Source organism: Peromyscus californicus, unplaced genomic scaffold (genome assembly GCF_007827085.1).
Source record: "Peromyscus californicus insignis strain IS unplaced genomic scaffold, ASM782708v3 Scaffold_8__1_contigs__length_139910024, whole genome shotgun sequence".
In the NCBI taxonomy this organism is placed as follows: Eukaryota; Metazoa; Chordata; class Mammalia; order Rodentia; family Cricetidae; genus Peromyscus; species Peromyscus californicus.
The window spans coordinates 89540884-89568228 of record NW_026294606.1 but is presented as its reverse complement, the minus strand read 5'-3'; the positions used below and the strand labels follow the sequence as shown (position 1 = coordinate 89568228).

At 51.9% G+C, this 27345-nt stretch overlaps 2 protein-coding genes across 2 annotated transcripts; both read left to right on the top strand.

The window, feature by feature from the left end:
* The first annotated feature begins 11898 nt into the window (after positions 1-11898).
* On the top strand, positions 11899-16106 carry Foxc2 (forkhead box C2). Its single transcript, XM_052727933.1, has 2 exons — positions 11899-14048; positions 14788-16106. Exon 1 carries the CDS (start codon positions 12428-12430, stop codon positions 13910-13912), a length of 1485 nt encoding a protein of 494 aa, XP_052583893.1. The 5' UTR covers positions 11899-12427; the 3' UTR covers positions 13913-14048; positions 14788-16106.
* A 5396-nt stretch (positions 16107-21502) lies between these two features.
* On the top strand, positions 21503-25330 carry Foxl1 (forkhead box L1). The gene has a single exon (XM_052728411.1). The coding sequence runs from the start codon at positions 23221-23223 to the stop codon at positions 24208-24210; it is 990 nt and encodes a 329-aa protein (XP_052584371.1). The 5' UTR covers positions 21503-23220; the 3' UTR covers positions 24211-25330.
* The last annotated feature ends 2015 nt before the right edge of the window (positions 25331-27345 follow it).

The window sequence follows — 27345 nt, the reverse complement described above, 5'->3', positions numbered from 1 at the left end:
TGCGCACTGAGGCTAGATGGTCTCGGGCACACGCATGCGCAGTCGACGCAGCGGGCGGGGTTCCCGCTCTGGGCTTGCGTTCTTCTCTAACTTTCCACTTGCCAAACTCTGCAGAAGCACTCCACGCCTTAGTGGATTTGAGGTCGCCACTAAACAAGGATGCCCGGGACTTCCCGAGGACACATAAGCACACAGCACGCATGCATTCGTATTATATGGAACATCCCCTGGGCCCACTGTAAGAGACTGGTATTGACTCAGGACCCCCAAGACCAAGTTCGCAGCACAAAGCAGATTTATTTGCCCCAGGGGGATGGAGGCAGGGAATAAGAGACAAGCACAGGAGATTGAGGACTTGAGAGAAGGGCTTGGAAGGGACCAAGGGAGAGGGGCAGGGGTGTTTGCGGAGGGGCGGGGGATACAAAGGACTGAGACAGCCTTAGCATATAGAAAAATGGTGGTTTGTAAAGGTACAAGGGGAAACCGTGTTAGGATGAGGTGTTTAATTTTAATTGGGTATGTTAGTTAGGTGAGCCAAAGGGGGCTTTTGATTGCTGGATTTCAATACTTTGATAGCTGGACCCTGGTAGTCAGCCTCAGGAGGAGGAAGTGGCCAAATAAGGGAACAGACCTTGGTGGCTAGCTTTAGGGATGCAATCTAATGGTTTTTAGAAAGGCAGAGGGGATGGGGGAGAAGGGCAAGGCCTGTCAGAGCCATGTTTGCCATGCTCCAGCTGGCCAGAGTCCCTTCACCCACATAGTGGAAGGAGAAAAAAACTGACTCCCTAAAGTTGTCCTCTGATCTCCACAAACGGTGCTGTATTACAAATCCATACACATACATTATGCACATACACAAAGAATACATGGAACATACATATATATGTATATGCAAGTATGTGTAGACTATCTTGTGTGGACATCTGTAGAGACGTCGCTTGAAATTCAAATTTAGCAAGGAAACCTGTATATAGGAATGGATCTGAGATGGGGAACACCCACTACAATTTCCAGCTTCCTGTGTCTCAGAACAAAGAATAGTCCTAGGGACACGTGGTTAGATGTAGAAATAAAGAGTGTTTATTAAGGAAAGGAAAGACACTCTTGAAATGGAGAGGGCGGTAAGCTGGGGACAGCTAGAAGCTCAAAAGTGCTGGGCCCGAAGGCTTCTGACTCCTCATGGGTCATTTATATACACCCACTCCAGCCTTTATTCATTTCAGGCTTTTTGGGTCATGATGTGTTTCATGCTTGTGACCAGGTAGAGAAGGGTTTCCAGGCTTTTGTAACAGCTGGTCTCTTTCATATAAGTGTGTGTGTGTGTGTGTGTGTGTGTGTGTGTGTGTGTGTGTGTGTCCCTGAGCATGTGTGTGCAGGTGGAAGTCAGGGGCAGCCTCGGGCTTTTATTCACTCTTCCTTCTTAAGCCACTATAGCCGTACCTGCTGGCTTCTGCTGCGTGTTTAAAGGTGGCACTAAAGAAATAGGCTGGTTCCCAATGCAAGGAGGTGTGGAGGTGCCTTAGAGGGTGACCAAAGCTGCTCTGTGTTTGCATGTAGTCAGCACACTGTGCGTTTGGAGCATCTGAGTGGCTAGGGATGTCAGTTCAAGTCTGTGGTGGCTGCCCAGCTCCCACCCACCCCGGCCTCTGCTGGAGGATTCTGTTGTTTGCTTTGCAGGTTACCTGTGTTTGCACCTTGAAGAAATAAGGCTCCCCTGAACTGTTCCCTCCCTGAGAAATGTGGCCCCATGGCTGCCATCTCCACCGATTCCCCAGTTGGTCAGAGTTTGTTAGCACTCTGCTCCTTCCTGCCTACTGATCACCAGAATGATTGGTGCACTTTTTTTTTTTTTTTGGTTTTTTGGTTTTTTTGAGACAGGGTTTCTCTGTGTAGCTTTTGAGCCTGTCCTGGAACTCACAGAGATCTGCCTGCCTCTGCCTCCCGAGTGCTGGGATTAAAGGCGTGTGCCACCACGGCCCGGCCATTTTTTTGAGACTGGATCACACTATGTAGCCCTGGCTGGCCTTCAACTCATCATGTAAACCAGGCTGGCCTTGAAATCACAGATCCACTTGTCTCAGCCTCCTGAGTACTGGGATCAAGGGTGTGCACAGCCTCACCTGGCAGGATTTAATTTTTACTGGTTATCTTTTTTTTTTTTTTAAGTTTTAGGTTCACAGCAAAAGCCACAGAGAGTCCTATATGCTCCTTCCCCATTGTCACACCTCTGCCGGAGAGGGAAAGCTGTCACAGGAGCATCCCACACAGTCAACTCACGGTCAACCTGGTACACAGCACTCTTGGTGGGGTAATCTAGTTTCCTGTGAAAGATGGGAGTGGGGGAGGGGACAGTGTTTCAGGGACGGGAAATGGGAACAAAATGAGAAAGGAAGAGAGTAAACTTGAATTTGGATCCAGCAGAGATGTGTTGTGGCTGAGAGCTGAGGGTGTGTCTGGACATTGGGATGAATCAGGGTCACGGCTGCTCACGGAAGATCACCAATAGGAAGCTGCTAAGTCATAGCTAGAAGGTCTATACAGTGGTGTGTAGCAGGTGGAGGGGGCAGGGAAACAAAGTCAGAAGAAAGGAGAAGGAGAGTGGCAGCGTTAGGAGGCTGATAGACTAAGGGCTGTCACTACTCGGGCTGGCTGATGGCAGCAAGAATGTCTAGGAATCTTTGTAATGCCTCAGGATTCCTGGTCTTGCCAAAATGGGCAGTCTCCTATGGCAGGCCGGGCACTGATGGCTGCTGCCCCAAGCCCAGGAGAAGGACATCATGAAGAGCAGAACGGGGGAGTGGGGGGGAGAGGGGATGAGTGCCCAAGAAGAACATCCTAGTCTCAGGAACTGGGCTTGCCGTTACAATTCCCCAAGACTTAGTGTTTTCCCTTCTCCTCCTCCTCCTCCTCCTCCTCCTCCTCCTCCTCCTCCTCCTCCTCCTCCTCCTCCTCCTTCTCCTCCTCCTCCTCCTCCTCCTCCTGCTCTTTCTCTTCCTCTCCCTGCTCTTCCTCCTCCTCCTTCCTCCCCCTCTTCCTTTTTTTTTTCCTGGAGCTGAGGACCGAACCCAGGGCCTTGTGCTTGCTAGACAAGCACTCTACCACTGAGCTAAATCCCCAACCCCCCCTTATCTTTTTTTATTGAGACAAGATATCTCTACATAGTCCTGGAAATTCTGGAACTCACTAAGTAGACCAGGCTGGACTTGAACTCAGAGACCCATTGTACCAGGCTTTCTTTTGGGCCACCAACCAGTTCCCAAATCATGACATGGAGATGTTTTAGTTATGAATGCTAGGCCTTAGCTTAGGCTTGTTTCTCGCTAGCTCTTATAACTTAACCTGTTTCTATTCATCTGTTTGCCTTGGGGATGTTTACCTTCCTTTCCTTCTGCATATCTTACTTTCACCACTTCTGCATGTCTGGCTGGTGGCCGCCTGGCTTCGGGCTCCAGTGTGTCCCTCTCTTTCTCCCTTGTTCTCTTCTCTTCTCCTCTCGTCTTGTCTCTTCTCCTCTCCTCTTCTCTATTGAGCTTAGATTCCTCCACCTATTTATTCTCTCTGCCCAACAGCCATGCCTGTCCCTCTCTTGCCTAGGTATTGGATGTTCAGCTTTTTATTAGACCAGTCAGGTGCCTTAGGCAGGCAAGGTGAAACAAATGCAACACATCTTTACATAATTAAACAAATGCAGCATAAACAAGTGTAACAATTCTTACATTATGAAACAATGCAGCAGAAACAAATATAATACACTTTTACATAGTTAAAGTAATATTCCACAGCATAAACAAATGTAACACATCTTTACATAGTTAATTATTCCACAACAATCCATCTGATTCTCTCTCTCAAGTGCTGGAATTCAAGGTGTCTGCCATCATGCCTGGCTAATGTTTTCTTTTCTGCCCCTCCTTATTCTGGTCTTCCTCTTTCTCCTCCTCTTCCTCCTCCTTTTCCTCCTTTTCTTCTGCCTCTTCCTGCTCCTTTAGGTGTTTTGAGCCAGGGTCTTACTCTGTCCTGGCCTTGAATTCACAATCCTCCTGCCTCAGCCTCCCACCCTCCCAAATGCTGGGATTACAGGCCTATGACATCACACCTCAGTTTGCATTTTCTTTTCCCTTTCCTGTGCGTGTAGTGTGTGTGTGTGTGTGTGTGTGTGTGTGTGTGTGTGTGTGTGTGTGTATGTATGTATGTGTGTGTGTGTGTATGTATGTGTGTGTGTGTGTATGTGCGTGTAGCGTGTGTGTGTGTGTGTGTGTGTGTGGTGGTATTTCCTTTGTGTGCACGTGAGGAAGCTGTTGCCATTCTCATGAACCATCCACCTTGTTTTTTGATTGTCCCGAGGAATCTGCCTGTATCCACCTCCTGCCGGATTTCCAAATCCTGCTGGATTCCCAAGGGCACACTACCACACCCAGATATTTATTTTTATTTTTTAACATGGTTGCTGCTTACAAGGCAAGAATTTTACCAATTGAGCCCTTTCTTACTCCAGATACCTTCTAACTGGAACATGTGTCATGAAGGAGGGAATGACGGTGTCCTGTCTAGTGTCTTCTGGTTTCTAGAATTGTCATTACTATGGGGGACATGTGAGACTGTCCCCTGAGTTAAGACTGGGACCTGGGCTGTTGACCATCACCCCTTTGTACAGACATCTGGGTACCTGGCTTTCCAGGACCTGCTCACTCTCCTGAAACACTCTTAAATGAAACATATTTCCCTGGAAGTGGGGGAGACACCTCTCCAGCAGATTTTAACAGTCCTTCATTTATTTATTCTGGATTGTGAGGCAGGATCTCAGAGCCCAGGACCTACAGGGTGGAAGCACAGAACTGACTTCTGATGCCTGAAAGTTGCCCTTCGACCTCCACACAGTCATCATGGCCCACATTCCCCTGCCCCACATACATAAATGCAACACATTTTTAATTACAAAAGGAAGAGATCCTAAGATCGGGGATCTAAGCTGCCCTGCCTCCACTTCCTTCTGCTGTGTGTGTGGCCTGTCAACAAATGCAAGCAGATCCTACTAGCCTGACTGGTGTGGCTGAGAAATGGAACAGAGTCAGAGGGGTGTGTGTGTGTGGAGGGGAAGAAGGCAGGTGGTCCTCATTGGAGGCTTCAGAGGAGGAGGCTGGGGAGCAGGCACCTGAACTTGAGGGACAGCCAAAAGCTCAGCAGGTGCAGTGGGCCTAAAGAGGGTCCTGGAGGAAGCAGGGTGAGGGCAACCCTAGCTTTGTCAACCCTAAAGGGAAGGGTCCACTCTGCCCCTGCCCTACTCAGTCCATGAGCATCCTGTTGTTCCTGTGAGGTCCCAGTGTCAGTCTTAATGGCTGCTTTGAGTCACTGTTCCAAATTGGGGCATCTGAGTCCGGCTCATGCTCAGAGCTAGGAATGTCAATCTGGTAGGCTGCAAAGCCCATAGAGACCAAATGTCCACCTCCTTACCCCTTTCTCTCCCTGCCCCTGGAGATAGTCAAGTTCATTTCTGACCCCCCAGTGCAGGCTCCCACGGGGGTCCACAACATCACAGCCATTCATGGCTGGAGTTTTAGAAAACCCCAAAACAGTAGCAGAGGAGACATTTGGTGATTCTTGATAAACAGTCTCCATTCACTGCTGTGGAAAGATCTTTGCTTTCTGTCATTTTTATTCTGTTTTCAGAGTTATAATGATGTTTTGATTTTGAAAATTTCCAAGAAAAATTTCCAGAACGCTACAATGGAGGGCCTAAGTTTAAAAACTGCCATTTTGTTACATTTGTAGGACCCCTTCCAATTCCTATCACCTGTGTCAGTGTCGATTGTGAATTTGACAGAATCTACACTCACTTGGGAGTATAGCTTTTTGTTTGTTTGTTTGTTTTTGAGACAGGTTTTCTCTGTGTTGTTTTGGTACCTGACCTGGTTCTCGCTCTGTAGACTAGACTGGCCTTGAACTCACAGAGATCCACCTGGCTCTGCCTCCCAAGTGCAGGGATTAAAGGCGTGTGCCACCACCTCCGGGCTGTGGGGAGATTATCTTGATGGCATTAACTGAGGTGGGAGGATCCAACACTGTAGACATCTGCATTCCCTGACTGGAGTTCTGGACTGTATGAAACATAATGGAGCTGAACACTAGCACTGTGGCCACCTCAAGTCCCTGCACTGTGACACGATCTCCCTCCCCCGCGCAAGACGAGGAACTGTGAGTTGAAATAAACTCTTTCCCCCTTAAATTACCTTTGTCAGAGTATTTTATCCTGGGCACAGAAACCAGGCTAAGGTGCATCATCAGGGAGTATCCACTTCCCCCTCCCTTCGCTCCTCCTCCCTCCCCTCCCCTGCCCTTCCTTCTTCCTCTTCCTCCCTCCCTTCATCTGTCCTCTCTCCCTTTGCAATGCTGGGATGGAACTCAAGGCCTTGTATGCCAGGCAATCACTCGTCTTTGCAGCACATCCCCTTTCAAATATTTTCAGATGTGCAGAGACTAGACATCAGCCCTAAATATGGCATGTGTCAGCTGCAGGCAGGACGTGTTCTTACCTGAGCACAGTCCTATCTCACTCAGGGATCTTAACCTGGGGAAGATGGCTACGCTACACACACTCTGGATTCCGATTCCCTCAGACCTGTCCTTTATTTGTTTTACACTTTCTACCACCTAGCATCAAACATTGCATATAGCTGTTGAGTCTCCTTAATGCCCTTTGACCTGAGAGAACCAAGCAGACGCTCAGTCTTCTCTTAGAGACCAGGCCTCAATGTCAGCTTCCTAAGACTGAGTAAGCAGTTTCTGAGGGAGTCATGAACAAAGGACAATCAATCTCCAACATCCCCGGCAGCAAGGATGAGGAGGCCTGGTACATGCAATACCAGGCCAGGCCTGAGCCATAGTCAGCAGATAACCAAATAAGGACAAAGCTTGGTACTTGTCCAGGCCTGCCCCAAAATGGAAAAACTGTAGCCTTAACCAACCCCTACTAGCCCTGACCAATTAGAACGTACTAATATGACTGCCACTTGCTTAAGCCAACTGTGGATAAAATGACCTCACTGCTCTAGGAACTCCCCTTGGCTATACTTAAAAAGAGCCTGCAAGCTCCTCTGGGGTCATCGCCATTTTACCTTTGTGTGGGATGGTCGGCTCCAGCATGCTGGGATGAAAAACACCTCTTGCTGATTGCTTACGTGGATCTTTTGTGAGACTTCTCCAGGACCCTAACAGACTCTCCCACCTTCACCCCCCACCTTTCTCCATCATCTCAACTCCTGAAAAAGTCATTCTCAGTAAAATGAGTTTTGAATCCATCAAGGGCTGAAACTTCTGGCCTGAAAGGGGTAATTTCTAGAAGCCAACTTACAGGGCTGTTTAAAAAGTAGCTCTGAGGCTGGGCAGTGGTGTTCTACAGCTTTAATCCCAGCACTCTGGAGGCAGAGGCAGGTGAATCTCTGAGTTCGAGACCAACCTGGTCTACAGAGTGAGTTCCAGGATGGCCAGGGCTACACAGAGAAACCCTGTCTGGGAAAAACAAAAGAAACAAATAGATAAATAAATAAATAAATAGTAGCTCTGATGGGCCACGATGTACACCTTTAATGCCAGCACTCAGGTCAGGCAATAGAAACAGGTGTATCTCTGTGAATTCCAGGCCAGCCTGGTCTATATAGTGAGACCCTGTCTTGAAAAGGGAGGATGGCTCGCCATCTTTTATATTTTTTTAAATGAAGTACAGATGACTAATGCAATGGAATGTACTTTTGAAAATTACTTCATATATATATATATATATATATATATATATATATATGTGTGTGTGTGTGTGTGTGTGTGTGTGTGTGTGTGTGTGTGTGTGTGTGTGTTTGGATACACGTGGAGCAGAGACCAACTTGTAGGAGTTGGTTCTTTCCTTCCATGTGGGCTCCAGGAATAAAACATGGAGAGCTACAAAGGAAAACACCAAATGTTGACCGTGCTGGCTGGTTTCATGTCAACTGGATGCAATCTAGAGTCATTACAGGAAGGCGCCTCCATGGAGGAAAGGCCTCCATGAGATCCGGCTGTAAGGCATTTTCTCATTTAGCGATCAATGCGGGAGGGCCCAGCCCATGGTGGGTGGTGCCAATCTGAGCCGGTGGTCCTGGGTTCTATGAGAAGGTGGACTGAGCAAGCCATGGAGAGCAAGCTAGTCAGCAGCACCCCTCCATGGCCTCTGCATCAGCTCCTGCCTCCAGGCTCCTGCCCTGAATGAGTTCCTGTCCTGACTTCCTTCAATGATGAACAGCAATGCTGAAGTGTAAGCTGAATAAACCCTTTCCTTCTCCCTGCCCCCCCCAAAAAAAGGGAGGATGGCTCTCTGCCCATGTCTAACCCACAGGTCAGTTTCCAAGTAGCCTAGGAACCTGGGACTCTTCTGCTATCTCGTTCCTAAAACGGAAGGCATCTCCTGAGCCCAAAGGATGCTAAGCAAAGAACTGAGAACAAAATCAGCTTCCAGCTTTTCTGCATTGGCCCATGCTGGGCCTGGATGGCAGAAGTCTCTGGACCCTCCAGATCCTGCCTGTCATCACACATCCCAATAGTCAGCTCTCTGCTCAACTTCCCAGCCCTCCTACAACACATCTCCGCGGGCAGGCAATTTGTTCAACAGCCCTGTGGGGTTTAAGCCAGCCTTCTAGCCAGCCAGCTAGGATGTGCAGAACCTCCTTGCTTCCCTGGAAACTTCCAGAAGTCTCAAAAGATGTTTTGGTCGTTCAGCAGCCTTGAAACATGGCAAAGCTATGGAAAATGACTTTTTGTAAGCTACATGCCAGGCACAGTTGACTTAAATCTTTTTCTGAGTTTTGCAGGTTTTATTCTTGCAGTGCAGAGCGTCCTGGCGTCCACAAGATGTCAGCACTTTCATTAGCACTAAACCTGTCTGGCTTTCCTCGCTTCTTTTTGCGCCCCCGCTGTAGTTCCCCAGTTGGCCTCACGATGGCACCATCACCCACAGAGTGCGTGTCTCCAGGTGATGGAGCCCTGGCGCCTGCAGAGGAAGAAGGGCCTTTGGGAGGAGGAGGAGGAGAGGCACCTCTCCGCCCTTTTCATCGCTTATTATTTGACTAACACACGAGGCCCCCATGGGGTCTGTTTTGCTTTCTACTCGCTGATAAGACAAGGAAGAGAAGGAACAGGCAATAAGCAAGAATGTAGCAACTCTTAGAGGGCTGCCTCGAGGCCTCTGCAGGCTGTCGACGGAGCCGCGTGACATGGTTCCTGCCAAGTCCAGGTGTGTGCAGTGTTGTTTTAAGATTCCCCAGCTGGCCTCACGATGGCACCATCACCCACAGAGTGCGTGTCTCCAGGTGATGGAGCCCCGGTGCCTGCAGAGGAAGAAGGACCTTTGGGAGGAGGAGGAGGAGAGGCACCTCTCCGCCCTTTTCATCGTTTATTATTCGACTAACACACGAGGCCCCCATGGGGTCTGATTTGCTTTCCACTCGCTGATAAGACAAGGAAGAGAAGGAACAGGCAATAAGCAAGAATGTAGCAACTCTTAGAGGGCTGAGGCCTCTGCAGGCTGTCGGAGCTGGGTCCTGCCAAGTCCAGGTGTGTGCAGTGTTGTTTTAGAAACCGGAACAAACAGATCTCTCATTGCTCCACGTAAGTTGGAGAAGCCCAGGTCGAGTGGAGGAACACCACTACCACCTCTGAGCCTCCTGAGGAGCCCCCAACCCCTTCTCGGGGTGAGAGACAGTCTGTGATTGCTAAATCAAAGTTCTTTCCATTTGACACTGGTTTAAACCTGGGCATACTCAGGCAGAAAGTGGCCTTTGGGAATTTAGATTTCATAGTCAGAGGCGTTTGGTTTCTGCCCTGTACTTTGATAAAGCTATTTAACACGGACACACACACACACACACACACACACACACACACACACACCTCACAAAAGCAGAGTATAAATATTGTCCCTGCAGGAAGCCCACAGCTGGGGGGGGGGGCGATTTTCTTGATCAATGGTGGAATTTCCAGCAAAATCGTGAGAAAAATTCAACACTGCCTGCCACGGGCTTCAGAGGTGAAAAGGCACTTTTCTGTCATAGTCATTAAAAACATCCCCCCCCCCAAAAAAAACACATGACCGCAAATACACTAGGGGCATTGGAACAATAAGGTCTTAGTGTGAGCCTGAGAGGAGGGAGAAGCTTAAACCCCTACCAGGACAGGCACCCAACCTGCACCCAGGAAGCCTTATTTTGCTGCTTAAAGGGGGTGAAGGGGAAACATGTCAAAGAAGAATCCAGAACAGCCACCCAAAAAATGCGTTTCCCTAGATGCTTCAGGTCAGGGGACCTTGTACCTCCCTTCCCTTTAAATTCTGAAGTTATCTAGTCAAAGATAATACACACAAATACTTATTTGGTTGTTTCGATAATTCATGTGATGCCACTAACGTCACTGCTCAAGGGTCAAAGCTGAAAAAGAGGGCTCTAACGTCTCAGCCTTTTGCTGACAATCTAGTGAGGGGGGCACGAAAAGCTGAAACAAATGTGTTATCAGTCGCCGTCTTCCCTACCCAACCGGACCAACAACTTCCAGAAGGTTCTGCGGGGCATGGAGCCTTTCCGAAGGGATGTCCCAGTGCTTCTGGGGAAGCGGGCGAGCAGGGATCCGATGACGACCGGAGGTGTTGAAGGAATAAATAACCACTTCACAAATAAACAAACCGTCCCTGGGATTTCTAGAGGGAAGGAGAAAGCTTGAAGGTCGGAGACCTCGGTGTCACTGCGCATCAAGACTGGCAACGATAAAAATCCTCCAGTTACCAGGCCCTCTGAGGAGCCGCTGGACCCCGGCTCACCTTATCAAAACTCAGCAAAACAAACGGACTGAAATATAGTCAATATACAGGATCCCAAAGATGCTGGCCTCAGAGTGGGATCCCGCGTGGGCCAGGGAAGCAGGTTGGAGGCCACGCAGTGCCGCACTCCCGTAAGTCTCTGGCGGCGAAGCCCCGGGTGGAAAGCAGGCCTGGAGCTCCCCACGCGGGGAGGGGACCCCGGCCAGCCTGCACTGGGGACACCTTCGGGCAGCGCGGGAGTCGGCTTCCCAAAGCAATGGCATAGCTAGAGAGAAGGGAGAACGGTCGGGTGGATGACACGGGAGGCTAGCCCGCGTCTACGCGGGAGAGGAGAGGGAGAAAACAAGCGCAGGGTTCATGCGCTTCCCAGAGCCCCACGGAATGGGCTGGAGGACGCGGCTCAGTCACCCAAGCCACAGCGAAGACTGAGAATCAATTGCTCCCGAGGTGTTACCTCCCCGTTTAGCTTTCCCGCCGAGCCTTCCTTCCCAGGCGCCGGACTCCCAGGCGTGGGAGCGGGAGGAACCCAGTTCTACAACCGGGCCTCCTTTGTGGGCTCTTCTCAACCCTCCGACCTCGAAGCGCCCTGTGGATTATTCACCATTGCATTCAGGAGGCCCCGCCGGCTCAATCCGTTTGCTCTGAACCCATTACAACTAGGCCCCGATAATTAAGAAATCTAATTATTCGCCTCTTCACTCATTAATAAGAAAAATCTTTAGGATCTTTGCTACTTACAAGGTCTTGGTCGGGGCAGACCTTTGCCCAACTTCATCAATTCGATTTTAAATTCCAAACTAAATCTTTTTTTTTTTTTTTTTACTTTGCAAAGGAACGAGTTTTTATTTTTTGCTGTGGACACGTGGTCTCGTTAAACAAAATGTGATAATAAAATAAAATTTAATAAGATGTAACTTATTTTTAAAAGTCCTCAAGTTAACTTGAGCTACAGGGGGTGGAGGGGGGGGGAGAAAATCTGGCTAAGAGCCGCTGGGTCTTAGAGCCGACGGATTCCAGCGCTTCTCGCCCTGATTGGTTCCATCCTTCTCACAGCTGCCAGATGATTGGTTCAAGCTTCCTGGAGGGGGCGCGGCCTGAGGAAAGTAAAAACTCGCTTTGAGCCTGAAGACTTTTGAAACTTTTCCCAATCCCTAAAAGGGACTTCGCTTCTTTTTCCGGGCTCGGCCGGGCAGCCTCTCCGGACCCCAGCTCGCTGAGGCTCCAGGCTGCCGTTCTGCTGGCGGGGCTTCGAGAGCTGCGGTCTCCTTTCCTAGCGTTCAGAAGGGTCGGTCTCGCTCCACGATCGCGCGTGGCGTCTCTGCCGCCGGTTCAGGGCTGCCACCCACCGGGCCCAGAGCGCGCGGCCAGCGGGGCCGCCCGGGGCGCGCCCTCCAGGATGCTGACCCGCCCGGTCGGCTGAACCCGAGCGCTCCGGTCGGCCCGAGCGCCCGCGCCTTCCGCGCGTGGCCCGCGAGGCTGCCCCGAGCAGGGGCTGCCCGCGCCACTCCATCCCCTCCTACTCTCCTGCTCCGGGCCTCGCTCGCCGCGGGCCGCAGTCGGTGCGCACAGGCGGCGGCCGAGCGTCTGGGACGCAGCATGCAGGCGCGCTACTCGGTGTCGGACCCCAACGCCTTGGGAGTGGTGCCCTACTTAAGCGAGCAAAACTACTACCGGGCAGCGGGCAGTTACAGCGGCATGGCCAGCCCCATGGGCGTCTACTCCAGCCACCCGGAGCAGTACGGCGCCGGCATGGGCCGCTCCTACGCGCCCTACCACCACCAGCCCGCGGCGCCCAAGGACCTGGTGAAGCCGCCTTACAGCTACATCGCGCTCATCACCATGGCGATCCAGAACGCCCCCGAGAAGAAGATCACCCTGAACGGCATCTACCAGTTCATCATGGACCGCTTCCCATTCTACCGCGAGAACAAGCAGGGCTGGCAGAACAGCATCCGCCACAACCTGTCGCTCAATGAGTGCTTCGTGAAGGTGCCGCGCGATGATAAGAAACCCGGCAAGGGCAGCTACTGGACGCTCGACCCGGACTCCTACAATATGTTCGAGAATGGCAGCTTTCTACGGCGTCGCCGGCGCTTCAAGAAGAAGGACGTGCCCAAGGACAAGGAGGAGCGGGCCCACCTCAAGGAGCCGCCCCCGGCCGCGGCCAAGGGCGCCCCGACGGGGACCCCGGTAGCGGACGCGCCCAAGGAGGCCGAGAAGAAAGTGGTGGTCAAGAGCGAGGCGGCATCACCCGCGCTGCCGGTCATCACTAAGGTGGAGACGCTGAGCCCCGAGGGCGCGCTGCAGGCCAGTCCCCGCAGCGCAGCCTCCACGCCGGCTGGCTCCCCGGACGGCTCGCTGCCTGAGCACCACGCCGCGGCGCCCAACGGGCTGCCAGGCTTCAGCGTGGAGACCATCATGACGCTGCGCACCTCGCCTCCGGGCGGCGATCTGAGCCCGGCCGCGGCGCGCGCCGGCCTGGTGGTGCCTCCGCTGGCTCTGCCTTACGCCGCCGCGCCACCCGCTGCTTACGCGCAGCCTTGCGCGCAGGGCCTGGAGGCCGCAGGTTCTGCCGGCTACCAGTGCAGCATGCGGGCCATGAGCCTGTACACCGGGGCCGAGCGACCCGCGCACGTGTGCGTCCCGCCCGCGCTGGACGAGGCTTTGTCGGACCACCCGAGCGGCCCTGGCTCCCCACTCGGAGCCCTCAACCTCGCGGCGGGCCAGGAGGGCGCGCTAGGGGCCGCGGGCCACCACCACCAGCATCACAGCCACCTCCACCCGCAGGCGCCGCCGCCTGCCCCGCAGCCCCCGCCCGCGCCGCAGCCCGCCACCCAGGCCACCTCCTGGTATCTGAACCACAGCGGGGACCTGAGCCACCTCCCGGGCCACACGTTTGCCACCCAACAGCAAACTTTCCCCAATGTCCGGGAGATGTTCAACTCGCACCGTCTGGGACTGGAAAACTCGACCCTCGGGGAGTCCCAGGTGAGCAATGCGAGCTGTCAGCTGCCCTACCGAGCCACACCGTCCCTCTACCGCCATGCGGCCCCCTACTCCTACGACTGTACCAAATACTGACACTCCCAGCCCGCCCTTGCCCCAGGCCCACACCGGCTTCGCCTCCCCATGGGACCCTCTTCGACGGAGCCGCAGAAAGCGACGGAACGCGCCCCTCTCTCAGACCCGGGAGCAGAGAGCTCCGCGCAACTCGCAGGTAACTTATCCGCAACTCGGTTTCTGAGATCCCAGCGAGTCCCTCTAACGGGGACGCAGCCCACCGAAACGAAATACCGATTTTTAAACATTTCCTTTCCCTGCCCGGATACTGCGCCTGCTCCCTTTGGGGATTCACAGATTAGTTTATGGACCAAACCCCACAGGGACCCCTAATGACTTTCTGTGGAGACGCCCCACAGGCGCATGAGGTCTCTCCGGATAAGGTGCCTTCTGTAAACGAGTGCGGATTTGTAACCAGGTTATTTTGTTGTTGCCCAGAGCCTTTAATATAATATTTAAAGTTGTGTCCACTGGATGAGGCTTCATCTTGCCCAACCGTTTCTGCCAAATTAAATTCAAGAAACCTATGTGGGTTTTTCTCCCCACAGTACCATAATAAAATAGAATTCTTTCCCCAACTGTAGTTCTTTTACAAAACAAGAAAATAATTTATTTTTTTGTTGGTGGTGGATAACAAAGTCAATTATCTGATACTTTTAATTTAGAAAGTATGATGGCTTTGTACAGTAGACGCCATCTGAAGTATTCCTAAAAGACACAAAAAGACTTAAAATTTTAACTTCATTTGTGTTTGTCTTATGTGGTCTCAATGTTGTATTTACCTTAAAATAAACCCATGTTGTTTTTCTGCCCAAAGTTCGGACAGTGTCTTTGTGTTCTTGAATTAAAAAAAAAAAGTTGTAGTAAACCCACTTGTGATTATTTTTATGGTGCAGGTGGCCTGGTACGTGGATGCATGTACGTGTCATGGGACAATGGAGCTCTCCTTTAGTAATAGAGAGGGCTCTTGATTTGTTGAAGTATCCCATCCTGGGATTTTGCTCTCAAGGCAGGCTGAGGAACTGTTCTCCCCACATACACACATGGACAGGGTTGCCTGAGGGCAACTAGCTGGCCTCTGAACAAAATGCTTTTCGGACGCAGAAAACTCTTGCCAATTGTCAAAACAAAATGGTGTCACTCCATCTCAGTGTCCAGCTGTCCCCTATTTAAGGGAGAAACAGAAAACGGACAAACGGTCACAGCTTGCCTACCTCAACAGAGCCAGAGCCTGGGTGAGTCCTGTGTTCCTTCGTTTCCTTAAATGCGGACTTGTTGCCCGTTAGTGTTTGAGCCGCACCCGTAAGAGCAAGAGGATTGATGTCTCCTATTTAACAGCTGGCTTGGGGGATCAGATTAGAGGTGGCTTTCGGTCTGATTTAAGTTCTCAATTTGGGCTTCAAATATCTACCCCCCTGTGGTGAAAGGGGGAGCCATGCCGCTCCTTATAAACACGATGTTTCAACACTGAAATGGATCTGATTTTCAGCACCCTACAGAGCAGGGAGATTATTTTTCTGATTTTCATTTCTAAAAAAAATTTTGATAGGGACAAAACTTGGATATACCTGGTGGGGAGGTCGGTGTCTTTCTTGCCGTTCTGCTGGCTGAAAAGCACGACTTCATTGCAGGCCTGTGTGTTGGACCTTAGGCACTCAGCATCATGGATTCCCGCCCCAGCTGGTAACCTGTACTGTGCCCATGGAAGTTCTTCCTCCACAGAACATGTTGGCCAAGGGGGACTTTGCGGAAGGTCATCTGTTTCGCTCAGTGGTGGTCACTGTAACACGTCGTCGTGTATCGTGTTATTGTTAAAACTGCAAGTTTTATATTTGCTATTTTGAAATGGATTTAGGGGAAGTTTGAATCCTGATCATTCTCCCCATATGTGTAAGACAGTCTTTCAACCTGCAACACCAGGAGGTGGCCCATGTTTCGTCACCTTTCATAAAGTGGGGACACTGAGGACTTGATAGGGGAGGGAGGAGGGGAGAGGGAGCAGGTATTCATGCCTTGGTTCCTAAGCCAGAGCAGATAGCTCAGGAGGATCTCTGAAGATCTCTGGTCCCTCCCAACACTGGTTTCATTTTGTACCGATCTCTTCAAACCACTTTCCCCAGGAGAAGCGAAAGGCTTCCTAGCCAGCTGGCTCTCTCCTTTCCCAGATGTTTTAGGGGCCACCCTGAAAGCTTGCCCTCAACTTAAGATTTGGAACTCCTGGTGCCTTGTGACTGACCCAGGAAAAGAAAGGAGGTGGTTGGTGGGGGGCGGGGGGGGGGGGGCGATAGAGTTCTTAAGGAGAACTCTTCGGGAGTAGGTAGCTAGAGAAAAGCTCCCAGACCGGCACTATGCAAGGTCTTTCCTTTTCTTGGAACATAGACAGCCAGCTTGTGTTGCGGGCTTTTTCTAGGCCTCCTGGAGCAGCAATGTGGATAACAGGGCCCTGGGAAATATTGGTCTGGGGTGTCGCTTCCTCAGGGCGACAGAGGAGAAGGACAGGCCGCAGAATTTGGGTTTCTAATTCTTAGGCTCTGCTTGGCCCAGCCTTCAGCAGCCTCAGCCGGCTCCTTAGAACTAGGGGTTTATCACCACTCTTCAGATAAACCAGGAAGCGCCTCCCTGCCAGTGTAGCCAGCAGCAAGGAGGCAAGGTCGAGCCACAATATCAGGGTCTTGACAGCCACACCGAGAGCTGGATACTCCTTGCACTAAAACTTCTGTGAGGACATAGATTGTCTTCGATTCACCACCCCTACCCTGGTCTTCCTTAGGCCTCTCTGTCCCTGGCAAGTCCAGGACATTCCAGGAAAAGGGGGCAAAGAGTTCCAAGGAGGAAAGCCAGGCATGCCTATCCCAGGTAGTTCAGCTCTCTGCCGGGGTGGGGATGATTCTGCTCTCCACCCAAACACAGCCTTGTCTGATAACCACGACTCAAGAAGATAATGCCTCAAGAAGACAAGCAGCTGAGCAGATCTCAAAGATAGGCCAGATAAAGAGCAAAGCAAGCCCTGTAATACCGGCAAAGGTGTTCCTGTGGGTTTACCCCAAGTACCAGCTGGCCTTAACCAGGTGCGCCGATGAACGGGCTGCTGGGTTTTGACAGATTCAGGTCTACCTGAGAGCCCTCCATGCTTCACACTCCCAACTCAGACACTGGCTGGAGGGAGGCTGTACTACCATTGCCTTCTTAGGCTGAAGTTATGCTACCACACCCGCCGTTTTCAGGAAGTGCCTGCCAGCCTCGCCCCGGCTCACACCTCTCCCCAAACCAGCTTGGATCTGCAGCTACAGTCCTCACTGCCTGGCTCGGGTGGCCCGCCACAGCAGGTGAAAAATTGAAAGTGACTTTGGTCCAGAATGGGTCCAGTTGGAACTTTGACTCCTACATCTCAAGGCATGAACCCCTGCCGCCTGGGCATCACCAGGGAGGTAGACCAGTTTATGACTCGTACTTCTTTCTTACTGAACTAAATGGAGATCAGACGTGAGAAGGAGAAGAAAATGAAGGATCCAGGGAATACTGGTGGCTCGCCTCATACCCTTCAGGGTCCTCTCCTTTATAGTGCCACTGTCTCAGCTCTGTGAATGGCTGGTGAACTTCACATTGTAGAAAAAGTTTTCAGCCTTCTGCCCAAAGAGGTCTGTTGAGCGAGCAAGTCTTCTTCGTCCTTGTCCCCGCTCCCAAATCCAAAGGTAGGGGCAGGTATCTCCAACTTTGTTGTTAACCCCAAACAGGTAAGTGTGATGAATAAAGACATGGGGAAGTTGTCTCACGGCTCACCCAGCCCCCAGGGCTCCCCCAAAACTGCCGCATCCCGCATGGCCGACTGCCTCTGTCTGACTGCTGTGGCTTGAAGATGGGTCAGTGGGTAGCTCAGGTAGGGATGGAGACATCGAAAGTCCGATTTTCGATCCAGGTGGAGGCACGGGCTGAGTCAGAGCCACAGAGTGCCATCTCCCTCCCACCCCCTAGAGCCATCCAGTTCAGAATATTTGGAATGCTTTCCCAAACTTTGAGAAGCATTCCTTGCCCGCCTTTCTTGCTTGCCCTCCACGGCGTTTGAAATGTTTGCTTTTTTGACACAGGCATGCAAGGAAGGGGGTAGCATGCTTCCAGGGTATTTAGGAGGCTGGCAGCCACCAGCGACATTGGGGACCGTGCCTGGGAAGGTGCCATGCACCTTTAACTTGCGTCAGCCTTCTTACTTTTCAGCAGCAGATGTGCGGTGGGTATTGCTGGGCGATGGAGCCTGTCCCTTTGGGTGCTGTTGGCTTTGTAAGTGTTCGAACGTGGGAGTTTGTCCTGGGGCCCTGAGTACGTGCAGAGCTGGGGTGGAGGGGGGGCAGTGACAATGGTACAGCATCCTAGATGACTAAGAGAGAAAGAGCTGGGTAGCAGGAGGCTTCAACCTGCCCCGTGCTGCCACGGAGTATGGCCTTGTGTTTTTGGATCTCAGTCTCTGGCCACTGGGGTGAGAAGCCTGGCTGGCCATTAGACAGTGGTGGCCTTCCAGCCGGGACTCTGCTATTCCCCAGGCACCCTGCCTCCCCGGGAGTCTGTCTACAGTTGAAGCCCCAGCACTATTCCAGGTCCCATAAACAGTCAAACTTCACCCCATTCCCTTAAGCTTTGAGGCCGGTTTCTTAGGTGGCATTTCTTAGGACTGTGGAACAGAGTTTTAACGAGCGGGGTGCAGTTCCAGGTCTGTAACATCACCGTGATAGGGAGAGTTCTCAGAAGGGATTCTGCTGTCTGTCTTGCCTATCCGGATGGCTTTGAGTGGGGTAGTGGACGTGCCCTCAGGGCCTCTTTGAGAGCCTTCCCATCCTTTCTGGGAACAAGGTGCTCTATAAATAAGTATGTCATTTGGAAAACCCTGCTCTGCTCTCTGGGCCCCACGTACCATCAGCTGACCAGGCCCAGCTCCCATCTATATACACCCTCTAGGGGAAGCAGGGGAAGACTCCGCTCTTTTCAAGGGGGAGGGCAGAAGAAATCAAACCTTCTGGGTTTGTAAGTGAGGATTCAGGGGAACCCTGAGGCTCCCAACACTGGGGCTACACACTTCTCTCTCCTGAGGACACCTGAGCAGTCAGGCCCCACTGTACCCACCTTTGAGGACAACCTGTGGCTGTTACCCAAGTGGCAGTAGCTGGGGAGTGCTCTGTGACTTAGCCTCAGTTTCATGCTCTGCAGAATGGGTGACTCCTTCAGGTTTGTCTTTCACTGTTGATGCAAGGGCCTGAGAAGGAAGTTCTTTCCACAGGGGTCCTGAGTGCTGCATACAGGGTGGCCGTCGTCATATGATTGTGTCCCGGTCTTTGGACAGCTCTCCATGGGAGAACTGAGACATGGTACCTTACTGGGCCCCAGCTTCTTGGTGTGAAAAAGGAATTAACAAATGTTACTTCTTCTTTTAATTTGTGTGTGTGTGTGTGTGTGTGTGTGTGTGTGTGTGTGTGTGTGTGTGTATTATTGGGAATTGAATCCTGAATTTCACACATGCTGGGCAAATGTCACATTACTGTCCCACAAACCCTGTTACTTAAAAATATTTTATGATTTAATTATTCTGCCCCTGGAGCTGGAGTTACAAGGTGGTTGTCAGCTTCCCTATGTAGATGCTGAGAACCAAACATGGGTCCTCCAGAAGAACTACTAACCCACCTCTCTAGGCTCTCCTTTTTCAGACAGGCTCTCATGTAGCCCAGGCTGACCTCAAACTCACTATGTAGCTGAGGATGACTCTGAACTTGTGATCCTTCTGCTTCTACCCCTTAGGTGCTGGGATTACTGGCCTAGGCCACCATGCCTGAATTATGTGGGTTTCCTGAAGGCTAGGGCAAGCGTTCTACCAACTGAGTGGTCCCTCATCCCTAATTTACATTTTTGTGTTTTGTATTTTATATTTTGAGACGGGGGTCTCACTAAGTTACCCCACTTGCTTTGAACCCACTGCACAGCCCCGACAGACCATGAACTTGCAATCCTCCTCCCTCAGCTTCCTGAGTAGCTGTGATAAGATGCCTGAGGCTGCTTAGAGTTGCTGTACGGGTGAGATGATTTAATGCAAACACTTCACACGGCACACAGTGGTGCTCAATTCACTTTAGGAAGAGCGGTTTTTTGACACAGGGTTTCTCTGAGCAGCCCCCTGGCTGTCCTGGAACTTGCTCTGTAGCCCAGGCTGGCCTCGAACTCGCAGAGATCTGCCTGCCTCTGCCTCTAGAGTGCTGGGATTAAAGGTGGGCCCTACCACCACTCTGCGTCCACAGCGTTTTTAAATTGTCATTAAGGTGACCAGTCTGAGTCCCCACCCAAACATACTATACTAGGTGAGGTCAGAGGCCCAGTGATACTTGTAATACTGTCATCTGAATAGGAAAAGAACTGCGGATGGACGCTGGGAGAACACCACAGACAGCCCCTCATTTGGAGGCCTACTTTGTTCTGGTTGTGACTGGGAGTGGTAGGAGAGAATCCTAACTCATTCTTCCCGGTGCTGGCTTTTTGGGAGGCCTGTCTCCTCCCCAAAACCTCCCGGAGGAGCGCACATCCGCTTTGTCCCAGCACTGGGAATGTGGCTGTCAGTTCTCATCCCACGCAGAAACCACTGCCCGTTCTGCTTCCAGGCATCTGGAGGAGCATGGGGCTCTCCTGGGAGGAAGATGGCTGTCTCCAACTGACTGCCCAGGACATGATGAGGTGGTCATTTTTTGTTTTTCGGGATTTGAACACTTAAGGAACCTGGCTGGAACCCCTCTTCTCTGTAACACCCACTCCTCCCAGGCTCCCCCACCGGGCCAGGTTCATCTTCAGAGGACTGAGCTTCCGCACGAGGGCGCATCCGCTCCTAGAGTAGCAGACTCTTAGCTTTTGCGCGGCAGTCCCCGGAAAGGCAGGAATGGGCCCCTGAACGAGGATCCTCCCACAGCAGCCTCCCTGCGTCCTCCTCACCCCCCACGTGCTAAGGCTGCGAGTGTCACCTGGGAGCCCAGGCTGCAGACTGCGCCCGTGCCGGACCGGGTGCAGCGGCTCCAGCCTCCTGCAGACACTGCCAACCGCCGGCCCTGAGCTCCCAAACTGCTGGTTCCATTCGCTGGAGGTTTCTAAACTTTTCCCCTTTTCCTAGCCGTGCCCCGCCCACCTGCCGGGCGTGTTTCCTCCTCCAGCGGCCAGCCCACGCCTAAAGTGGGCGGTGTTTATTATTGTTGGAATTCAAGCTCAGATTTGCCTTAGGGTTCAGAAGACTCGTCGGGACAGCTCAGCGGGGCGCGCCTATCGGGAGGGTCGAGGGTGCGTGCTGGACTTGGGGTCCTGGAGAGCTTTGGGATTGACGCGGGCTGCGGAGGTGAGGGAGGGTATTGCACGTGACACTGGTTTATTTCTGGGTCTGAGTCTGTTAAGGGAGTTCAGAATCAAGGGACCGGGGTGTCAAAGCTGAGGTTGCTCACTCACCTTTCACCCCAGAATTAAAAAGGGTATTCTGGTGAAAGCCAGGGTTCTGAGAGAAAGAAACACATTCCCACCCCCACCCCCGCACCTAGACGGGTAGCCAGGGTTGCTTGCGGGAGATGGAATGGGCAAGGACTAGCTGGACACTCTCACAGGCCCACCTTTCACCAAAATCTTTTTGTTGTTGTTTTCCAACCAGGGGTAAAACTTCTATTTTCTATTTCCTTACTCGCTTCTCTGTGGTGGTGGGATGCTAGGACATCATAAACCCGAAGGCTATATTCTGGATTCCTCGCTTCCGAGTGGGACGATCACCACCCCACTTTTTCCACGTTCAGAGACCATCTGAGTACCAGTCACTGGTCCAAATCTGGTACCCTCATTGGCGCCCAGTGCGTTTCCCCCTCCAATGGGTAGCAGAAAGCTATTTCTTTACCCACTTGCACCCCCAAACGCTCCCCTCTTCTGCAGATTACTCAGGGGGCAGCTACTAACCCAGTTCTTCACACTGTTTCCACTTCCTTTCAAAGAACACTGGCAGGCAGACATCGTGAATGGAGACTGGTAACACCAGGCTAACCTGCATCTCTACCCCACTGGAGAAGAGCCAATTGGGGAGATGCCCCCTTTGGAAGGAACATCATTCAGGAGTTTGGATTCAAAGTGTGACGTGGCTAAATGTAAAATGAGCCAGGGTGGGGGATGCTTACACCCCTGGGTGGGTGGGGGGACCAGCACGCAGGCTTCACAAATGCTTAATGTAATCACCAGCCAGCTGTGCACACTTGTAAAGCTGTTGTAACCCCCCTCCTTGTTATAAACAGGAAGGCACAGAGTATGGAGCTAAAGACCCACATTCACGAACACCAGCTCCCCGCCAGCTGCCACCCCCACCCCCATGACGTGCCTTGCTAGCAACCTTAGCCAGACCAGAAAGACCTTCCCTCCCCCCAACTCTCCAAAGGGGGTTGTTTTGCAATCTTTAAAGGAACTAAGAACCAGGTACCCTGTCCACCTACAGCTTCCCAGTACTATTTGCTTTCCCCCTGGCAAAAAGGCTGGCTCTTGGGGTCCACTCCTTTCCCCTGAGTCTCCAGGTGCCCTGTTAGGTAGGGCCTCCGGGACAGTAGTACCCCCTGAAGAGTGCTCACCTCCATGAGATGTGTCTAGTGTCTTCCCAGCTCCCCCAAACGCAGAGAACGGTGCTATCTTTACATCCTGTTAAGCTTAGAGGAAATAAAAGATCTTTTGTGGGAGGGTCCCCCAGACGAGCCTTAAAATGTACCCCTTGGCTTCCCCACCCCCATCTCCATCCCTCCTTCCTGGCCTAGCAGACCCAGTTCGGGGAGAGCCACCCGTCTCCACATCCTGCCTCGCTGACTGTGTGCTTACAGCGTCAAGGGGTGGACGTGGTATTTCAAACATCAGATCAGTGCGTTTATATATTGGGTGCCCGGAAATTTTTCCAAATAAACACAGCTTGATTCAACTTGGGTGGGCGGACTTATCAACAGACTAATTCTATAAACAAATGAGGAATAGCCCTGAAACCGATTGGCTGGTATCAAAAAGACACGTGGAGGGAAGAGCTGGGAGATTTTCAGCAATGAAATTTTAATTAATGTGGGTGGGCTGAGAACACAAGGACTGTTTATCATAGACAATTTATTTTCCAGCGCTAAGTCAACACATAATAGCAAACTTACAACAATTATTTAACATTTTTAAAGCCATGAAGAAGGGACAGAGCGCGCAGCGGCTGGAGAGAGCGGCAGATCGCAGGGCAGACGCACGGAGGGTTCCCCAGGAGGGCCCTGGCGCGGGGCGAAGTCCCTAGGCTGCCCGGGTGGCAGAGCGCAGAGGCTGCTGTCGCCATGAGCCACCTCTTCAGTCCCCCACTGGCCGCTCTGGCCGCCTCGCCGCTGCTCTACGTGTACAGCCCCGAGAGGCCCGGGCTGCCCCTGGCCTTCACCCCAGCCGCTGCGCTGGCCGGCCCTGGCCGGGCCGAGCCCCCGCAGAAGCCGCCCTACAGCTACATCGCGCTCATCGCCATGGCGATCCAGGATGCGCCCGAGCAGAGGGTCACACTGAATGGCATCTACCAGTTCATCATGGACCGTTTCCCCTTCTACCACGACAACCGCCAGGGTTGGCAGAACAGCATCCGCCACAACCTGTCCCTCAACGAGTGCTTCGTGAAAGTGCCGCGTGAGAAGGGGCGGCCGGGCAAGGGAAGCTACTGGACGCTGGACCCTCGCTGCCTGGACATGTTCGAGAACGGCAACTACCGGCGCAGGAAAAGAAAGCCCAAGCCCGCCGCGGGTTCCCCGGAGGCCAAGCGCACCCGGGCGGAGCCGCCGGAGCCCGAGGTGGGCTGCAATGCAGGATGCCCGCCGCGCGCGCCGGATCGTGGTCAGTCCCCGACGGGAGGCACCGCGCGGCCAGCGCTCTTTCCCTGGTCCAGCCCTGAGTCCTGGGACCCCGACGCGGACCGCACAGTCCAGGGCGCGGGGCCAGTGGTGGGTGGCCAGCGCGATAGCACGGTGCACCGCCCGGGGTCCCCTCTGCGCCCCGACCCCAGCGGCTCCCCCAAGGGTTCCAAGTCTAAGAGCTTCAGCATCGACAGCATCTTGGCCGGGAGGCCAAAGCCGGCCTCAGGGGCGGAGGCCTCGGGGGTCCCAAAGCCCGTGCCAGGCTTGCTGGGCGCCTCGCTGCTGGGCACCTCCTCCGGCCTACCACCTCCTTTCAACGCTTCGCTGGTGTTCGACCCGCATGTCCAGGGCGGCTTTTCCCAGCTGGGAATCCCCTTCCTTTCCTATTTCCCGCTGCAGGTCCCGGAGGCTGCGGTGCTTCGCTTCCAATAAGGCGGATCAACAACTGTTTCCCCGCCCTGCGAGCCCCCACCTCCAGCGAGCAAAGGCCGTGGCAACTGCTTGCCTGAGGGTGAAGAAGTCACCTTGGTCTCTGCCCTGGCAACTGTGAGTTTGAAGCAGTGTAACCACATCGGCCAAACCTGGTGCACTGGGGGTTATGTTGGTCTACCTTCTCCGACGATGACTTAACCAGCCGCGGGGAACTTTGCAGACTTAAAAGACCTGTCCAGGAGAGGACGTGATCACCGCACACCCAAGCGCTCACAACCCATCACCAGCAGAAGTCCGTTGGGTGGGCCGTTGGCATTGTTGAATGACCTGACCTTCTTCACACACCACATGACCTCGCTAGAGTCTTCTGCTGACCCCGAGGGCAGGACTTACAGACATGGCGAACATTTCTACACGTAAACTCAACTGGACCGTGGAAGGCTCAGCGGACTCCCTGTGGTCCAGGCCTTGGCTGTGACCTCTTTGGATGATGAGAGCTTGCATCCAGGGCCCTGGGGATGATCCGTGATCCCCAGGGTCTGGGAAGAGATGTAAGCCTGGTTATCATTTACAGCTAAGTTTAAGAGAAACCAGGCAGAGCAGCAACACTCAATATGAATAGATAAACCTCCTTCTACAGTAAAAGGACATTTATTCTTGGCTTATAAACCAGGCTCCTCTTACTTGGCTAGCAGTCTTTCAAGGCACCCCATACTTGGCATGCACCTACGGCCTAGGGTGGTACATTAGTGCATTCTGCAGCTGTACAGCCCCCTGTTAGCTTCTGCTTTTCTTTTTAAGGGACCAAAAGAGTTGAGGGGACACAGGAGGGTGTGTGTGTGTGTGGAGTGAATACGTCTCAAGGTCAGAATTTTTATTTCTCTCTTTTTTTTCAAGATCTAAGTTTCTTTCCCCCTCCCCATTTTCCAGAATCACATAGTAAAGGACACCATGTAATGAGAAAGGCTGGAGGAGCAAGCACACTCCTGTCTGATGGGGGACAAAAGCTTCTAGGCTTGATAGGGACTCTCCAGACTCAACTGGTGGTGCCCTAAGTCAGTGTTCCTTCCAGGAGGATCTGGACCCTGACATTAAATAAACACGTAGGGGTGACCAGAGAGTGTCGGGGGGGGGGGGGGGGGGGACCAACAATGATCCGTTTAAGACAACTGAGTTGGTTAGAGTTCGGTCCAGCTTTCAGCTTGCGGGGAAACAGGCAGACCTTCACCATGCCTGTGTTTTAGTTTTCTGATGGGTTCTGAAGTTTGACTTCCTGAGGAACTAAAGAACTGTCTTTTATCTGGGGTAAGAAAGGTCTAAAAATGAAGACTTCTTGGGCATCAGCCCAGAGTGAAGTCTCACAACAGCCACCGAGTGCCACGTCACATCTGTAATTTCAGTATTTTTGAGGCTGAGGCAGGAGGATTGCTGTGAGTTTAAGGCTAGTCTGTGCCACAGAGTTAGACCTGTCTCAAACTGACTAAGGGAAATCAAACAAACCACTTCCCAGTACTTGGGCAAAAATGCTTAAGAACTCTCAAGTCCCCTGCTGGTCAGTGGTGGGAAAAGCATTTTAGGCAGATGGGATACTATTGGGTTTCCAGAGTCAGAGCTCTGCAATTCAGTCTTACAGCCCCATCCAGGTCCCACCAGGTCTGTGGGGAGATGGGTGTGTGTGTGTGTGTGTGTGTGTACAGCAGCTCTATTTGAAGGACTTTGAGGAGACCCCATCGTGAATCCAGGTGGCTGTGACTGACTGGAGTGCAGCAGGCAGGCTGCCATTGGATGTTTCCCATGTGCTCAGCCTCTGAATAAAGGTTGTTTTTTCATTAACCTCTCACTGACTGGTTCAGCGGATTATGGGGACATAAACAAACAGTGTAGTCGGAATGAGAGAGCGGGATTATATCCGAGAACCCGGTCAGCATCTTTGGCAGCCTTGGCTTCCGAGGGTGAAGACAAGCTGCCTGCCTGGGAGGGACCAGAAACCCCACTGAGCCCTGGAGGGGATTGAATGGCAGAAAGAGTGGGCCATTCTGCGGTGCTGGGTGCTTTTAGTTTTCCTTTTCATTCTTGTGTTTGACATGCTGTCTTGGGTGTGTTTGTTGATTTGTGACAACCGACTTTTGGAGAAACAACTGATTTAATACTGCTGTTCTTAGAAGGTGGTATTTTAGGGTTGTAATTCAAAAAGCATTTGTAAGAACATTGTTTTTGAGGGGCAGATGGATGCAAGAGCGTGTGCGTGTGTGTTTACGCAGAAAGATTCCATGCAGTTTCAGCTTTCATCAGGCGCAAAATCGCTGGAGAACTGGACTGTGAAGATGTTTTCTATCCAGTCTGTGTCAGCCTCTGTGGGTTTCTTTCCTATTGAGGAAAAGGAAGGGCACTGGATTCTCACTAACCAAACCACTACTCTAATTTCTCATATGTGTAACTGGCTCAGTAGTAAAGATGATTATCATTATTACTATTACTACTATTATTGTTATTATTAATTATTGTTATTATAGATCAGCTAGACTAAGAAATGGTTTCAGGCCAGGCCTGGTAAAGCACACCAGTAATCCCAACACTCAGGAGGCAGAAGCAGTCAGGTTGATCTCTGAGATCAAGGCCAGCCTGGTATACTGATCTACATAGGAGATCCAGGCCACCTCGGGTTACACAGTGAGATTCTGCCTCAAAAAAAAAAAAAAAAAAAAAAAGTAGATCTCTGCTAGTAATTAGGACGGTTATGTTTAGTGGGAAGCAGAAACAAGACTATGGTTCCACTCTCACGCAACCAGAAGGTCGAGTCTCTCCACAGAACAAGGGGGTGGAGGCAGCCTTGCTTCTCCTCTGATGGCTGTGTACCTCTCTCTTTCTGTGTCTCAATTTCTTACCGTCTCTTTGTCTCTGTTTGTCTGTCTGCCACCTGCCTGTCTCTCTTTCACACATGCAGATGAGTTCGCTGCACGTGATGACAGGTACGTTAATGGTGACTGTGTATACTTATGCAAACACACGTGCCCTTGTGTACACGTAAATATCTATATCTATGTATCTGTGCAGTGTACATGGACACTCAGAAACTTTTGCATGTAGGTGGGACTTGGATTGAATGCTGAATTCTGAGGCTTTATACACAACTTC